Source organism: Alosa pseudoharengus, unplaced genomic scaffold (genome assembly GCF_046254945.1).
Source record: "Alosa pseudoharengus isolate Yale_2024_CS ecotype anadromous, Long Island Sound unplaced genomic scaffold, YU_APseudo_1.1 YU_APseudo_1.1_scf_24, whole genome shotgun sequence".
Lineage (NCBI taxonomy): Eukaryota > Metazoa > Chordata > Actinopteri > Clupeiformes > Clupeidae > Alosa > Alosa pseudoharengus.
In genome coordinates this window covers 5,135,206-5,153,197 of record NW_027468689.1, presented here as the reverse complement: position 1 = coordinate 5,153,197, position 17,992 = coordinate 5,135,206, and the positions used below count along the sequence as shown (strand labels likewise).

At 42.1% G+C, this 17,992-nt stretch overlaps 1 protein-coding gene across 1 annotated transcript in view; it reads left to right on the top strand.

Moving 5' to 3' along the window:
• abcc4 (ATP binding cassette subfamily C member 4 (PEL blood group)) overlaps positions 1–17,992 on the top strand; it is a 76,930-nt gene that overhangs the window by 48,154 nt on the left and 10,784 nt on the right. Inside the window, exons 19-21 of the mRNA XM_076302920.1 lie at positions 15,374–15,520; positions 17,120–17,199; positions 17,808–17,958. Coding sequence (XP_076159035.1) covers positions 15,374–15,520; positions 17,120–17,199; positions 17,808–17,958 — 378 coding nt within the window. The remainder of the gene's footprint in view (positions 1–15,373; positions 15,521–17,119; positions 17,200–17,807; positions 17,959–17,992) is intronic.

Sequence of the window (17,992 nt, the reverse complement as noted above, 5' to 3'; positions counted from 1 at the left end):
TTTTGTAGGCCTACATTTTTATATTTTTGATGGACCTTTAAAGGGATACAAAAGTATCCTTATGCCTATTTGCTTTTCTCCTCCTCTGTAAGCTAATCATATAAGTCAAACATATTTTAAAAGCCCAATTCAAATATATTTTATTTAATATACTTTGTCATTGCCAGAATAAGCATTAGGCTACGTGGCTATGGATTGAAAAGCAGTCTTCCAATACATTGCAGCTGATTCTTCTGCTTTGCATTGCTAGAAGTCTGGTTTTAACTTCACCATACAGACAATATAACCTAAAAACAATGGCTATATTATGGGTAGACCTATATTTAGGCTATAATAGCCTAGGCATATCCACTTGGGCAGAGTGACAGAGCAGGCTATGTTTTCTCAGCCGACCGTCTCATGTCATGTCCTTCAACATTGAGCCTACATAAATGAATGCTAGGCTTTTTCTAACTTGTATGCTTGATTTCCAGTGCATTTGCTTTGCTTGTAAATTAAGTTGTAGGCCTACTTTCCTTGTCCAATGTGATTGTTGAACGATGCTGGCCAGAAATGAATATATGTGGAAGTTTCCGTGTCATGTCATACCTCTAGTCTCGTTGGCACTCTGGCAGCCTCACCAGAAGATGCAGCAACTGGCAGGACGTCATTGCGTTAACTGAGTTGTTAGCTATATAGAACATCTACTTCCGTGTAGTAGGCTACATAGGCCAGCCATTACTTTTATAATCGCGGGGAAACGTAGCAATGCATTCTGAAGCCCTGTTTCTTTTCTCTCACGCAGTTGTGTACCGGGGAGAGGTGCTCTTTTCTCCCTTGAGATACTTTCTCCAATAATAAACTTGTTCTCGTAACGAAAGGCAATTGAAAATGTAGCGGAGTAAAGAGTAGATTATTGGCTCAAAAATTGGCAATCCCGACAGTGCATCTCCTTGCTCAGTGTTGTCTTATTGGCTACCCGCCAACTTGGCAGGTAGATTGACAGTTTCACCCGCCGATCACAAAAGTTACCCGCATTTGGCGTGTGGGCGGGTGCCAATTTCATGCCCTGATTGTAACCGAAAGTAATGATAAAAGGCACAACTCCGGGAGGACTTCTTGTCGCCATGGTCAATGCATTTTTTATCTGTGAGTGTTCGCACATGCGTTACGTTGCACATTATGGCAAAGGGGCCATGCCGCTCGTTATACGTTTTCCAAAGTATACTGTATGTTGCAATAAAATAGAAATACATGAATACATTTAGATTTAAAAAAAGCAATAATTGCATGAAATACAGCTTGTTCAGGAGTCTCGAAGCGTCCAAGTCTGAAGTCTTTTGAGTGGAGTCGCAAGTCAAGTCTGAAGCAGGGCCGTAGTCACCAAAGACATTGAGGGGGATGTGTCCCCCCCAATATTCAAATATGACCAAAATGTCCCCCCCAATATTCGGACATAGAAAAATAAAGAAAGAATAAAGCGCTATACTAGGCCTACAGGAAACCAACACCTATCTGAAATGTAATCAAACGTAAATAACGCACAAATTAGTGACCTACATCCCTGAGTGGTTTGTCCTGGTGATTTTCCGTTTTTCGTTAGTTGCGTGCGCTATCAAAAGCTTCCATTTACTGCACCCTACTGCGGTGAGGTAGGGCTGTCAACAATATCGCAAAAGCTACCGGTACAATTTTCACAAAACTTCTTGGAAAGGTGTAGCACAGGCTAAGGAAATCCCATACAGTACATGTTTGGAGCCGATCAGACTGAAAGGGAACATTTTCCATATTGTAGCCTATTCTCGCAATGATAGCGAAAGTGAAACGTTTTATTTTAAATGATGAATTTGTGCAAGCCTGTGTCATTTCTTTCACGTCTTTCAACATAAATAATGCATTCATATGCTAGTAGTAATGCCAGAAATTACCGTGTATAGGCCTCTTAGAAATCAATCGCGCATCCATGCAGGCAAAACGTGATCAAATGTGGCGACGTTTACAATACGTGATGGTCTACAGTTAATGTGAATCGCGGACAATAACCAAAGAAAGGAATTTGCACCTCCATTCACCAATTAAAGGCTGTAGTAGGCCTAGTGTTTCTACATGTTGGCACAAAACGTCATTTCTGTCAGAAGCCAGTCTATAATGCATACAGGGGTAACATGAGGTGAGTCAGACAGAAGAGGGGCCTGTCTTAGTAGCCTGTTCCTGAATCCTGTCCCTTTCATTGTGTGATTAGCCGCCAGCATAATAAAATCTAAATTAAAAGACAAAATCTTATTAGGCTCCAAACCTATGAGTCTAAGGCTTCAGGTGTAAGTAATAAGTCAAAGAACCACATTCTGTGTAATATAGAGGTTTAAGATATTTAGGATGGACCAGTGAAGTTGCTTCTTCTCCACCCTTCTCTTTTCACAAAACTCTGGGCATCTGTGTCCGTCAAAAGTTTGGAATAACTTAATTGACTGACCTAACTAAAATGCAAAAGGAAATGTAGGAAATGTATTGAAATTCTGTTTGGGGGTCCCTCAGACCCCACCACAGATTTGGTCCCCCCCAATGTTGACATCATGACTACGGCCTTGGTCTGAAGTCATTGTTTTTGCGACCTCATTGTTTTAGGATAGTGAAAAATAGTTTTCGCAAGTGCAAGGATATGTGGATTCAATTAATCATGTTTGCTATGTCATTAGATAAAATAAATGTTCAAAAAACTAACAAGTCAAAGAAAAGCTTTATGGGATGAGATCATAGAAGAAATATCTGGTGTCTCGCAATGTTTTTTCATTTCTATGGAAATGCACCTAGTTTATCTTTTATTTCTTTGCATTGTGCAGGCTACATTCACAAATACACTGCAAGATTGGCAGCCTAGTGACTTCTTTTCTGTGCTATAGCCTATGCGACTCTCCGCACGGCACACCCATATTCAACATGACTCCTAACTTTGGTTGAAAGATTACAGAAGCTAGGTTTAGCTGTGACAATATCCTGGGTAATCCTAACAGCTAATGTTATTTTACACAGTATGCAAAAATCTGAATTTTAAAGCCTGGTCACTAGTCGCCAGTTTGTATGGCTAGTTTGCCTACTTAGACTCTGCATAATGAAAAAGCTTTGTATGTCCCCTTTCTTCTTCTTGGGGGCATAGCTGATCTACAAACCACAAAAAGGGGCAAACATGTACATGCTGAAGGGCAAAGGGAATATCAAAATGTTTTACTTTGGCCTTTTATGGGGTATGTATTGGCAGAAAGCCCTGGTAACTTACCGTTGTCGTTGACACACCTGCTCGCTTGACTGCCACTGCAAAGTAGCCTGTGCATTGGCATTCTCCATGCGTGTAGCCTGCGTGTCAGATAACCCTGACGTTTCTTGTATTGTCGTGCTGGCTGTCGGAATGATCAGCAGTACAAATAAGTTCGCTAAAATATTGGTGAGGACAATTTTGTCATCTTAACATTTTGATTAGGACTAGTCCTTGGCGTCCCACCCTAAATCTACGCCCATGCCGACCAGGCTGTAACTCAATGTATTTTAATTAAATGCACAAATATCGGTGTTTTAAACAATCATTTATGGACCTCAACCTGTCACTCCAGGGGAGAATGATGACTGTCTTTAAACTGGCAGATAAAGTCGCTGCATTGAAAGCCAAGCTTGATTTGTGGGGACGACGAGTGGACCGGTGGACTCGAAGTCCAAACCTGAGACAAAGCCTGTTATACTAAAATCATATCAACGTAAATCATGCCAACGTGGAAGGTACCAGCCATAGCTCAAAAATAATAGGAAAAGTACTAGCCCTGAAAACAGAATAACAAGGTGATATCTCATTCTGCCCATGCTATCACTACGGCCCTGAACATGGCAGTCTGACCTGTTGATGGTAAATCCTATGTGCAGCCATACCGGCGCCTAAGGATTAGAACTAGGGAGTGAAACAATGGCATGTACCTCTCCACGTCTCTACTACACACAAAAGTAACACAAAAGTAACACAGATGAACACATCAGAATACATACAGAAATACCCCAGAGTTCTACAGTCCCCCCTCTTGATCAATTAAAAAACACAGATTTTTATAGATCATACAAAACAAATAAAAGGAGTCTGATGTGGTCTAAAGAACAGAGGACAAACCAAGACAAGATTACTTCTCTAGCACTTTGAAAAAGGAAAAAGTGCCGGTGTCTTAAAAGAAAAACATAATAACTGATTTTGCTCCGGAGGATTGTCTCACACATAAAAAAGAAATTAAAAAGGAAAGGAATCAAACCCACATCCTCGGTTCATCCCGAGGCTGGGCAGGAGGTACTCTAACAGGGGCCAATCTTGGAGCGGTAGTGGTGGCACGCTTGATGATACACAACACCACTTGGATAGCTAAGTAGATGACAAAGATGGGAATGAGCAGGGGCATAATGAACTGGACAATCTGAGCAAACAGGGACCCACCCCAGCTACTCAACCAACCTCCCAGGGACCAGCTACCATTATCCCGCTTAAGCTGCTGCACGTTGGCGTAAATATCTTTGAAGGAATTGGAGACATTACCGGTCGAGTCAGGCACAGAAGTACAGCATTCCTGTCCAATCAGAGCACAAGCACCTCCCTTACTGGCCAAAACCACGTTCAGGCAGAGCCTATTCTGAAGGGCAACCTGTCTTACTGCATACAGTTCCCGGTGAATGTCTGAAAGAGCTCGTGCAGTGTCATTAGCTACTACATCAACAATGTGTACCAGATCTCTAATCTCATCGAGCGCCACAGTCAGGCCATAAGTTGGAATTAAAGCGGCAAAGAATCTCTGTGTCGGGGTTGCAACAATACTGTGACCCCCAAAAGCGTCACGCTTAGTGCTAGGGTGTATGGATGTTGACCCACCCACCAAATGTTCCCTCTCCACGATCCTCACAGCTGGAACAACATAAGCTAAATAACAGGAGCCTTGCCAATTAGGGGGAAGATAAGAATATGCATACTGTCCACACACAAACATGGAACCACGTACAGGGGCTAGTGCATTAGTGACGACCGTGCTTCCTGGCGTTACACCTGGAACACGCATCATCGGGGGAAGGGGAATAAGGACCACTTCACCTGACTGTTCAATGGAAACCTCAGTCTGTCCAACCTGAACTTCATATGGGCAGATGCTCTGACCTACCACCGACCGTCCACTCTTGTCGGCCACCCAACAGATCACACCACGTGGGGCATAACTCAATTTAAGCTTAGTAGGGGGCCCTCCGACCCATGGAGGATTTGGAAAGATGTCATCAGGGGAACCATTTGTAGTACTGTTAAAGGAGAAGTTCGGTGTGAAGTTGACCTTAGCTGTACTGAAAGATGTTGCCGAGTACTCACATGTGTCCAATAGGCACCTTCGCTCACCCCCTAGCATTCCAAATTACGCCGTTTTTAGCCGAGTAGCTGTGGGGGCATAGCGTAGCCTATGCAACTAAATCGCTATTTTTACATCATTAAAAAGGTTCCAAGTAACTCCACACTGCATTGGTAGACTTCTGAGGGTCTTGGAACCTTTTTAATTGTGTAAAAATAGCGATTTAGCTGCATAGGCTACGCTATGCCCCCCACAGCTACTTGGCTAAAAACGGCGTAATTTGGAATGCTAGGGGGTGAGCGAAGGTGCCTATTGGACACATGTAAGTACTCGGCAACATCTTTCAGTACAGCTAAGGTCAATTTCACACCGAACTTCTCCTTTAAAGGCTGCTACATACTCTGGGATGGTAAAGGGGATGGCTATGTAAGGATACACTTCAGAGGCAGATGGCATTAACCCGCATACCCAACACGAATGCTTACGCTTGGCCTGGGCCAACCCATGAGCCGTCTTCAGGAACGTGTTGTCCTTGTGCACATCATGATGGCTGTCATACAGAGTATCAGTAACAATAACCAGGTGACACAGGATAACAGCACAACAAAACAACATTCTCGGTGACATTTTCAGATGATAAGGGAGACACACAACAACAGTTACACAACACAGAATTCAGTGAGCTGATCGCTGTTAGAGAATGATGGAGTTGAGGATTCCATTGGGAAACAGAGTCTTTTTGGGGAGAAGTGCAGGAGACCGGCAGGCAACAGTTCAGTTCAAAGGCAAAAGTCTCTGTCCTGGATGATGTCCGTGGCTTCGAGCAACTTCATGGGTACATGTGGAGTGAAAGTAAAGAGCAGTATCAGTTGGAGGATAGTCATGGTTGCAGTGAGAACAATCATATAATGATTAAATGTAATATATAATTAAGTTATAGTATTGATTGTAGCATAACAATATAATATGCAAACAAATAATGATTAAACATTTCACAGGTATATGTAATCACTCCTGAATTAGATAATAGCTAATGCCAATAATTAAAAAAAACAGGTAAGACTTGTCCAAGTCTATCACCTTTTTGAGCATGAGTTTGTGTCAACAAGAGTCAATTAGCACAACACTCCAGGCAGGCTCGGTTTTACAGGGAAAGATTCTACACTGGTGTCCCTACCCTTTTCATTTTCCTCTGACCTCCCGTGAAAACAACAAATCCACCGTCAAAATGAAAGTCTTCCGTGAATCTTCCTCCCTGGTCTACACCCTATTTCTAAAAAGAAAGCGGGCGGAAAATCAGATATAAGTCGTACCCTGCCTGGGCGTGTCATGTTTCAGGCGGATCAACTAGTTTGCAGTGACTTGCGTGTATCCATTTGGTTTTGCCCTGGACCTTTACTGCCGACTGTGTTATCAACAAGATCTGATACGGCCCGTCGTACTTTGCTTCTAGCGCTAACCTTTGGGGCTTGTGAATCATCACCCACTGACCTGGCACTAGGGAGTGCCCACCGTCCGGAGGGTCTCCCCAGGCCTCTTTCACTTGATTAGCCGCTGTCTGGACCGCTTCTGTCAATTGCACACAGTAGTTCAGCATTGCATCTGATGTCAGGTGGATGTCTGCTTTCCTCAGATCAATCGTGCCTGGTGCAGAGAAAGGCCTGCCAGTCACGATCTCAAATGGGCTGAGTCCGGTGTCTCTGTTGCTTGTAGCACGTATGCTACACAGGACTGTTGGTAAGGCGTCAACCCAAGGAATGCCTTCTTGATGTTTCTTGGCCAGTCGTTCCTTCAACGTCCGGTTGGCTCTCTCCACCTGCCCAGAGGATTCTGGGTGGTAAGGGCAGTTCAGGGACCATTGCACATTCAGCATGCGGGCCACCTCGGCGCAGACTGCTCCAGTGAAGTGTGTTCCGTTGTCTGAGCAGATCTGTTCCGGCAATCCGTATCGGGGAATGATGTCTTTCACAAGGACTTTGGCAGTGTGTAGTGCAGTTCCGGATCGTGCAGGGAACGCCTTGATCCACCTAGAGAACTTGCACAGAACAATCAGAACGTCGCGATAGCCTTTGCACTTTGGAAGAGTGATGTAATCTATCTGAAGAACTCTGAAAGGCCCTGGTGGAGCAGGTGTTTTCAATGTTGGCAGCTTGACCTTTCTGTCGTGGTTGTTTTGCCGACAGGTGGCACACCGCTTGACGATGTCCCTGGCCGTTGCTGTGAACTTTGGGGCCCACCAGACCTGTATGAATCTGTTCCTCATCTTTTCCACTCCCACGTGTCCAAGTGAATGAATTTGCATCGCCAGGTATGGCAGAAGACTTTCTGGAGCCACTGTTCGTGTTCCAAACCTCCACAGGTTGTCGTCATGGAGCTTCGCCGCATTTTCAATCCAAGTCCACTTTTCTTCTCGGCTAGCGCTGTTCTGCATGTCTTTGATGTTGGCCAAACTTTCCCGTTTTCCCTCGTCAGATGTTCCCTTGACCTTCTTTGTCACTCTCATCATGCATTTCTCGTCGTCATTTTCAAAAATTTTCCTGTTACCGTTAGATCCATCCGTGTTTCCATTTCCGTGTCCATTCTCGTTAGTCGTTTTGTTATCCCCCCCCCTCTCTTTTTCTTGCGGCTGTTCTTGACGCCGCATCCGCCAATGCATTGCCTCTTGCCTCAAAGGTGTCTTGCCTTGTGTGTGCTTTCACTTTTACGACTGCTAGGTCTTTTGGTAGTTGCATTGCATCCAACAATTCAGCCACAAGCTCTCCGTTTTTGATGGGTGTTCTCTTTCTCTGACATTCAGCACACAATGTAGGATCTTCAATGCGTCAAAAGGGTGCAGGTCTCTCATCTCCTTGATTTCTTTTGTCTTCGTCCAGGTATGCTGTCCGGCATCCCGAGGGTGTTGTATGGCGGCGGACCATTTCTGGATTTCGTCGCCCTTTGCTGGTTGGTAGAACACAGACACACCATCAGTGTTGGCTACTGTGCGTACTGGGCATATGAGTGCCTCATCAGCTGATTCATCATAGACATCCCATCCCTCTGCTGGTGGTCTGCGCCTCTTGGTCTTTGGCTTAGTTACGGGAGCAGCCGCTCCCTGGCTTGCATCAGATGTGGATGGGGTGTCAGTCACGGGGACAGCAGTTGCATTATCATTCGCTGGTGCTTGGTTGGCTTGTTCGGGTGGCAGGTATTGGGGGTTGGTTGCAGGTGGCGCTGGTAACGGCATGGATGGAGTTGGAGTGGGTGCTGTAACCTCTTTCCAGCTTTGCCTGCCTGTGATTTCAATTCTTCTGCCAGACATTCGGTGCGGTGTTTTTCGGCATCCACCTCCTGCGAGCAGGATGCCCGCATAGCCCCCATAAAGGATCGCCTTAGTTGACTCATTAACAAAAAGGCATAGGGCTCACGATGTCTGTTGTGCTTTTTCCAACTCAAATACACCTCACGAACCTTCTTAGGTGGCCAGCGCCCCTGGACAATAGATGCTGGATCAATTTCAAAGTCTGTTCTCAATTTTTCCTCAAATTTGCCCAATTGAAATTTCTTCGCCATCCAATCTGACACATAATCTTGTATTTCAGCAAATGTCTCCTCCTGCTGAGGCTTCACTTTCTCCTCATCATGGTCAGCTGCTTGCTTATCTTCTCTTTGCTTATTGCGCCCGCGAGCCATCTCTGATTTCTTACTCTCTTGCACAATGTCTTGTTCCAAATTATTATTGGGGCCCGAAGCCATACGAATTGGACTATGTGTTCGTACAAGGACGTGGTCCTTTATTTAAACTTTTTACTTAAATTTGTCAGTAGTGTGTGATGTTTTAGTGCCAACTTTTGCGATTCTGCTTTGGCCAAAGAAAAAAAAAAAGAACCTCTCTCTCTCTGTCCTTCTCCTTTTTTTCCACACACGCACACTCACACACACACGCTCGCTGCTCCCGCCAGGGAAAAGAAAACACTCTCTCTTTATCTCTCTCGCTCCGTAACCTGGCACTTGGTAAATTATTTTACTCACAGCATGAAGCCACAACAATAAATTTCACCAGTGTCAGTTCCACTTACCTCAGACTATTTCCTCTCTCCCAAAAACGGCTGGACAACGACAAAAAATTAATGTCTCACTCACACTTTTAACGATCTCTCGCTAAATTCACAGTTGACCAATTCAACAAAAACATAGGTTGGAAACCCTATCCCACCTTTCACTTACTGCACAACCAAAACACCCCCCTCTGGTGATTTCGTCTCCTCTCCGTATCACTGTAACGCTAAGTTTAGTCCTAGGCCATTAAACTAAACAAAGAACTTGAGAAACAACCACACAGTTCACTTCAGCAACAATAATGACTGTAGCAACAGTAACTCCTATTTTCTCTTCGGCACCCGCCCAGCATTTATCACAAAACCCACACAGCTTTTATCACAAAACCCACACAGCTTAGCATGTAATGGCAGTACAGAAAAAGAAAAGCTTTAATCCCCCAAGCTTGTCCGTAGTTAATCGATTACTTCTTTTAATTCGTTCACGAATCTATTCCAATTACCCAAAATATGTGTACACTTTAACCGTTTACTTTTTATCAGAAAACTTCTTATATCAAATGACATCTAGAGCTCATCAATCATTGATATAGGTATAATATCGGTATGTTACTTGTCAAAACACTTAATGACACAAACTTCAATACTCTCATTAATGTGCAGCTTTAAATAAAACAATATTCTAATTAACTCCCTAAATTATGTCTATTTTTTTAACTTTACTCTTGGTTTTTTTCACGCACAGAGGAGAAAAAAACTCTTTGCTTTCACCTGGTCAGAGTTTCTTCACTGCGGCGGGTGCACACGCACACAGCGTCCTCCCTCTTGGTAGGCTTCCAGCTGGGGTTGGTCACGTCAGCCTGGGGCCCAAAATAGACTCTTCTTACAGATGTGAAGTTTCAAAATCTGCCCTCGAAGTCTGTTTGAACCCGAAGTCTGTTTGAACCCGAAGACTCAGTCTGACCTCGCCGAATGGATGTTCTCGTCTTCCCCCTCCTCTTGCGTTCGGGTCACGGAAACCAAATGTTGGATTCACGATCGTTTTGCGTTGTGTTTTAGTTCTGATGTCTGTATTGAAGATGGTCAATAAAGCTTGACGGCTGGATCAGGATCGGTGATCAAAAGAATTTATTGTAGATGGTACATCACTCACTAACCGAGCACAGGCTAAGTCTCAAACAGTAAAACTGCACAGAGTCTAACAGGTGTGGTAGTTAGTAGAAGCGGGCTGCTGCTGAGCGTCTTGGCATAAGATGCTCCCCGAGTCGCTTCCTCGATCCGTCTCGAAGTCCAAACCTGAGACAAAGCCTGTTATACTAAAATCATATCAACGTAAATCATGCCAACGTGGAAGGTACCAGCCATAGCTCAAAAATAATAGGAAAAGTACTAGCCCTGAAAACAGAATAACAAGGTGATATCTCATTCTGCCCATGCTATCACTACGGCCCTGAACATGGCAGTCTGACCTGTTGATGGTAAATCCTATGTGCAGCCATACCGGCGCCTAAGGATTAGAACTAGGGAGTGAAACAATGGCATGTACCTCTCCACGTCTCTACTACACACAAAAGTAACACAAAAGTAACACAGATGAACACATCAGAATACATACAGAAATACCCCAGATTTCTACACCGGGGTGTATTTGATATGTTCCAAACAGTAGTGGGGGTTTTGGGAGAGACTGAGGCAGGGCCCTTTCTCTCGCAGCTGGTGCGCGATCACCTTGTTGCGCTTTCAAATGCGAAGATCCACAGCAAACCAATGAGTGGGTCCGCAACCCATTTGTCAATAGGCTATCCCGAATAGTCCTAACTTGTCAGCGCAGGAGGAAGCGCAGTTGATCGAAATGGCAAATGACTGTGGTCTAAGAGTGTGTAGGCCTATAAGGAAACCTCTCTGGCGTGTTTTTGGATCACCCCCAGATGGAACCTTCTTGTTGCAGGGAAACAAGCCCAGGGCTCCCACTGATTATTCGTAATGCACGTTTAGTTCCCATGTTTTGTTCCCATATTTTGTTAAGCATGTTCACACTTATAGATAATAATTGTGGAAGATATAAACTACTTATGGGTATTATTGATTGATAATATTTTAGTCTACAAGCTAAGGAAATGGCATGTGGAATGTCGTGGAAAATCACTTCTTTTCAGTATCTATTTTTGTTTGATTTTGTGTGGGCAAAAAGTGTCTCAACTGTAGGCCTAGGCCTACTCAGTCTACCCTAGGCTACGTCAATCCGCTATTAACACCTTTCACGTGTAAAATAGCACCATTGAGTACCTATAACCCTGTGCCTGGCTTAACCCCCATTGTGGGCGGGTCCGTGCTTATAATAGGCTATCCTAGGCCTATAGGCTACATGCCAGGACTTCACAGTATTCATTCTACGAGGACTACGGAACCATGGAAACCAAGTCGTTCTACATTATCGACACTTTCTTATTGCATCTTGCTTGTTTCTGTTGCGGGGTCCACGACTTTGGCACCCTTGACAGGGACAACAAGGAAGCGATCATCCTCAGCTGCACTCTGAAATACAGGCTCAGTCCCTGCCCTGTCATAAGCACACAATGTTGATATTTGATATTTGATTTAGTTTTTTATAGTAGCCTATATTAAATATTTATTATTTTAGTATCATGTTTATCTTCTACTGTCTCTAGTGTACAGTGGAGTTTTGTATATTAGTTTTTCTGCTGTAAGTGTATTGTTTACTGGACCAAATAAAAGTCCTCTTCCTTTTCACAACAACCTCTGCTTAAAATAGACCACCAGTCACGGTTAGGTTACCATTTAAACCTGAGACGAGTGAAACACGTTTTAATTAAACGTAATACAAAGACATCGTAAAACACTTAAAGTTAATATTTAGTATTTTATATAGATTGCTGCTGGGCTATACAGTGTGTGTTGGTTCATGTCTGTTAACAACTCATTGCCGTCCTCGCGGTTGCACCCATCCGCCCTTCTATGAAATGAAAAAGACGGAGGCCAGGGGTGTCAAACTCATTTTGGTTCAGGGGCCACATACAGCCCATCTGATCTCAAGTGGGCCGGACCAGTGAAATAATTGCAAAACATTCTTTGACAACTCCAAATCTCCAGCTTAGTTTTTTTTCAGTAGGCTATGCTTTACCCTTCAGCCTACATTTGTAGCCTACATAATCACAAGGGATATATTAGATTATTACACATTTATTCAGAGAGGCCAATGAAATTGAAATAAAATGCATTTCACTCATAAACAACTGGTTTATTTTTATAGTTGAGTGGATAGGCCTACATTTTTACATCTGACCACCTGAACCAACTCACCACACTAAACTCAAGTGGGAGCTATGAAGAAAGTTAACATCCTGCCTTAAAAATGTAAATGTGCAAATGTATGAAAAATAAAATGAATTTAACAAACATAAGTTAGCAGTGCATGAGCAATACGATCAACTGATACGATTAGGTTACATCAGATCAAATAATTTTGTAGGCTAGGTGGCGGTGCTGTGTAATAGGCTATCCACCATAAAGGCCAGATCCTGCACCCATTCCGGGCATTTAAATTGCTACTGGTCTGCCTTTTTTCTCCAAGAACTGTCCAATTTCCTCTCGTAGTTCAAAGAAACGCTTGAGTACGGCACCTCGGCTTAACCACCGTACTACAGCGTGGTATGGTAAGCCAGACAGAATGCCAGTATCACTAAGAAAACAGTCAAACTGACGGTGAGTCAGACCTCGCGACCTGATTTAAATTTACAGTTTGCACAACCACACTTTAACATGATCCAAGTTTAGTGTTTTACAACACAACACTTCCTGGTGCAAAATACAATAAAATGCCCAAACATCTTGTCCTCCGTTTGCAGGCTGCACTTTGTCTCTGAATTTTGTCGCAACGCCTGCTTTTCTCCCGACAATGTAGCCAAACTGTAGCCAAACTGACAGCACAGGACCAGTCAAAACTTTTTTTTTGTTTTTTGGCTGCGCCTAGCGGCTGAATTGAGCATTTCGGTTATTTTTTTGAAAATTCATAACTCCTCACAGGAATGGGCTAGAGATTTATTTTTTTTGACATCGTCAGAAATGTATTCTCTACAAGTCTGGGCCGGATTAAACCATCTAGCGGGCCGCATCCGGCCCGCGGGCCGTATGTTTGACACCCCTGACGTAGGCTATCTGCAAGCTGGCCTATTATTTCATTGCTGAGTTTGCGGCAAAAAGCAAGAAGATTTTTTTTTTTTTAGTCAGGATATGGCGAGTTAATGTCATTTATTTGTCCAGTGGTAGCCTACAGAGCAGTGTCCATAGTGCACAATGTATCAATAGTTTGAATGTCATGTGTGTTTCAACTCATTGACAAATCACTACCTTAGAATAATAAGGTTCTATCTGACATTTTTGTCAAAATGGAGTTATTTACATATTTTTATTCTTTGAAAGTTTCTTAAGTTCAGATGTGGTGTTTCTTAAAGTTGTGTAGCCTACATATTTGGACTTTATATCAAAAAGAACTTCTTCCATTTACCATGTAACTCTATGGAATTCTAAAACTTTGAAGCTCAATATCTCAGAACTACAGTAGGGACTACTGTTTCAATTACTGTTTTTACTAGAGAACTACTGTTACAATCGTCCCGCCATAGACATTTAGCATTATAGGCTGTTTTGCATCCATTAAAAACAAACAATGCAATGTGAACGTCTGGGATTGGGGAGAGCACTAAATGGTCTACTAAATAAGCATGAAGTCAAACCTTTAAATGAAAAACACACTTTAATAATAAAAAAAAAATAAACCGCTAATGAAGTAAACTTGTGACCATCAAAAATCGTTTATCGCTTGTAACTCCGTGATACCAGGACGTAACAGGAAGGCATTTGGCTGAGCAACGGAGGTTAATATGCTCCATGTTTTGTCCAAATGATGACTGTCTATCATCGTTGCACTCGGAGAAAACCGGAATGTTTAATTCGTCCCGGTTGTACCTACTCAAAACGCAGATAGAACCTTATTATTCTAAGGTAGCGAAATAGCGTTCAGCATGATTCATGCCCAATTAATTCCCCCTGTTAAAGTGTTCGCCTTTGTAGTTTGGTTTCGTGATAGCCTATGATAAACGGCTTATGGCCAAATATGTGAAAACGTTAAAATACAGTACGTGATAAACCCGGAAAAAGTTGACAGTGATTTTTTCATAATCACTTTGGAGGGTCATAGAAAAATGTATTGCTGGCGAGGGAGGGTCACGTCTTTTTGGACTAATGCTCCCAAAACTCCTCCGGTAGCCCCTTAAATAAATAACGAACAGTCCCTAATTAAGTAAACTTGTGACCATCAAAAATCGTTTATCGCCTGTAACTCCGTGATATGCTCTATATTTTGTCCAAATGATGTGTGTCTATCATCGTTGCACTCGGAGAAAACCAGAATGTTTAATTTGTCCTGCGTTTCTTCTACGGCTGCATACGGGATTCACTCGCAGTTAACCAAATATTTCTTTATTAGGGCAGGGCAGGCATATTTCTGGCTATTACATTATTTCTAAACCAGTCTGCTAAAGTCTGTAGTGAAGTCTGTGTAGGGTTTTCCAGGCTCCATTTCTTTTTACGAGACACCCTGCTCACTTGAGCCATCTAGCGGTTGTTTGGGTTGTTGCAGCGTCTCACTGGAAAAATACAAATCCCACGCGCGGACCGCGAGTGAAGCTGGCCAAGTCGAAGCACTGCCCACTGTATGTATGAACAGGCACAAGAGGGAAATGTTCCAGAATGTAACTTAATTTGTGAATATCAAAAATCACAGATGATTCCTGAAAGGATGTCCCTGTAATTTATTATTATAATTTGTTATTTATTGTTATTGTATATTTTAAATTTGAAAGCGCAAAACATCACACACTGATTAAAATGCATTTGTATTTTAGATGGGTTCAGTATTACTTTTTAATGAGCAGATATGACGTTTTTCCCTTGTCCATTTAAATGTATTTCCTCTCTGGATGTCAGGTTTGACGGGAGCTACACTACTGTTTGGATTAATGCGGAGTCTGATGACGTTCACAGTACTTGTGCGTGCAACTCAGACGCTGCATAATCGCATGTTCAACTGCATTCTGCGCACGCCTGTTCGCTTCTTTGATGTCAACCCAGTTGGTAAGTCTGTATGATATATATATATATATATATATATATATATATATAATATATATATATATATATATATATATATATACATATATATACATATATATACATATATATATACTCTATGCCAGTAATATCTATTTAAGTGGTTTCTGTTCTTTAAAAAAATCACACTTTTCATTCCAGATGAGTTTGCAGAGTGAGATTAAGATAATTTACCGTTATTTGCCATTGGTGGCAATAATTGTGGAGGATATTGAATTTGCCGATAAAGACGACAAAAAACTGTACATGAAACACCTGAAGATGAAAATTAATAGATAGTATTAAATAGATAGATATATCTAATACAATTATTAGATATATTATTTAGATATATCTAATATATACAAATCACCTTGCATTCACTACTACTAGTAGTCAAGTCACCTCACATTTAAAAACAAAGTGTCAAGTGAAATCAAACAATGAAGATACTAGACAAATAACATTGTTTACTAGAGATTTTCTTACACTTCTGATGTCAATTGCCTATATGCCAGGCGCTTCCTGGAATGCTCTTTAGCCAGGTAATATATTTCCAGTGGAACGTCACCTTTGTTGTAACGACTATTTTGTTAGCGTACCTGTTTACACGGACCGGGTTTGGTATTGCCCCTAGTGACGTTGTTGGTTGTTGCCCCTAGTGACCGGGTTGGTTGTTGCCCCTAGTGAATGAGCAAATATAAGGATTAAGGATTTTTGCTTGTGTCAGTGTTGAATGAAGAGTTGCCCTGTTGGGTATAAATAAAATATGTGAGCACGAAAGAAGCAGAATATAACAGAAGATGCCGTTACAGTACAGCTGACGCTCCACCGGATATACAGGGTTCCCACGGGTCATGGAATTTCTGGAATATCATGGAATTTTGGAAAGTCTATTCCAGACATGGAAAGTCAGGGAATTTTATCATTTTGGGGCAAAGTTATGGAATATCAGGGAATTTTGTTGTAGCAGTTTAAAACATACTTGCTAAAATACATTAATACAAATATATTTAGTTATATTTTGGTTATTAGTTTTACTGCTTGCTTGAGTAGTTGTGGTTAGCCCAACTTTCTTTAGTCAATGTCCATTTAGTCATCTCCCGCTCTAAAAAAGTCAAAGAGTCTTGAACGCTACACGGCTGCTCAGAAATCTTTGGCCGGTATATTGTATCATTCTTTTATATAGTAGGTCATGGAAAATCAGTTTCTTTGTCAGGGAACAGTCGTGGAATTTTACATTTGACTTACAGTGGAAACTCTGGATATATATGAGCTGGGTAAAGACCCTGATGTGGCTTGTGGCCATTTTCTCCCCTTCCCCAACACTGTAATATGAGTTCTTGGACACTCGCTTGTTTTCTCTGTCGAGTACTCCAACTGTAATTATGACCAAAAGGCATGTCCCTATTCTCTGTCTTTGTTTTAACAATCTCCTAAATGGGCATATATGCACAGAGATATGTTTGTGTTAATTGTGGTATGAATTAAACAATAGCCAGCAGGTCTCTCACACTTTGCTTGTTAAAGTTATACTTGCCAGTGGGAAAGGTCATTTCTTTTTTTTTTTTTTTTTTTTTACAGGAAGAATCTTGAATCGATTCTCCAAAGATATTGGCCAACTGGATTCATTGCTACCGTGGACTTTTGTAGATTTCATTCAGGTGACCTATAGTATTTGCATGTTGTGTGTTGCTTCTCAGTTATGTAAATAATTAGAATCTAGTTTATATTATTCTGCTTAGAGGTGTTGTAAGCACATCTGACTATTACAGATGTTGATTTGCCAGACACACACACACAAACATACACACACAATTATGCCTTGGGTACAACAGAAGTGTACAGTAGATACAGTAAATGCGCTCAACACCTTCTGAAAAAAGTCACTCTGTGCTACGTATATTTTCCTTTTTTTTAACCTTTGCCAATCACACCCCTGAACTTTTCATGATCATCCAATCAGAACACTAGGAAGTGATCACTGGCCAACATTGCTCAAAAAGTTCCCCCGTGCATCATCACCTTGACACTTTTCCTGAAACAATAGAATGTTGAATGCCATTGTCACTTAAATTTCAGTTTTAGTGTTGTTGACGCATGCCTAATTTCAAAGGATTAATCCAATCCGGCTACCTCCAAGTTTTGTTAGTAATTAATGTATGTTGACAGTGAAAAGGTTTTCCATTGTGACAGTGAGTAGTGTGGGTAACTAATCTGCACTAACCTGCTTCATGTTGGGATAACACCACTTGCCTGTGTCTGTTGCTAGGTGTTTTTGCAAATCATTGGCTCGATTGCAGTAGCGGCATCCGTGATTTTCTGGATCCTTCTGCCAGTGATCCCTCTGCTGATTGGGTTCATTTTTCTACGTCGCTACTTCCTTAAGACCTCTAGAGATGTAAAACGCCTTGAAGCAACCAGTGAGTTACATGTTTGTCTGCTAAGAGGTTTACC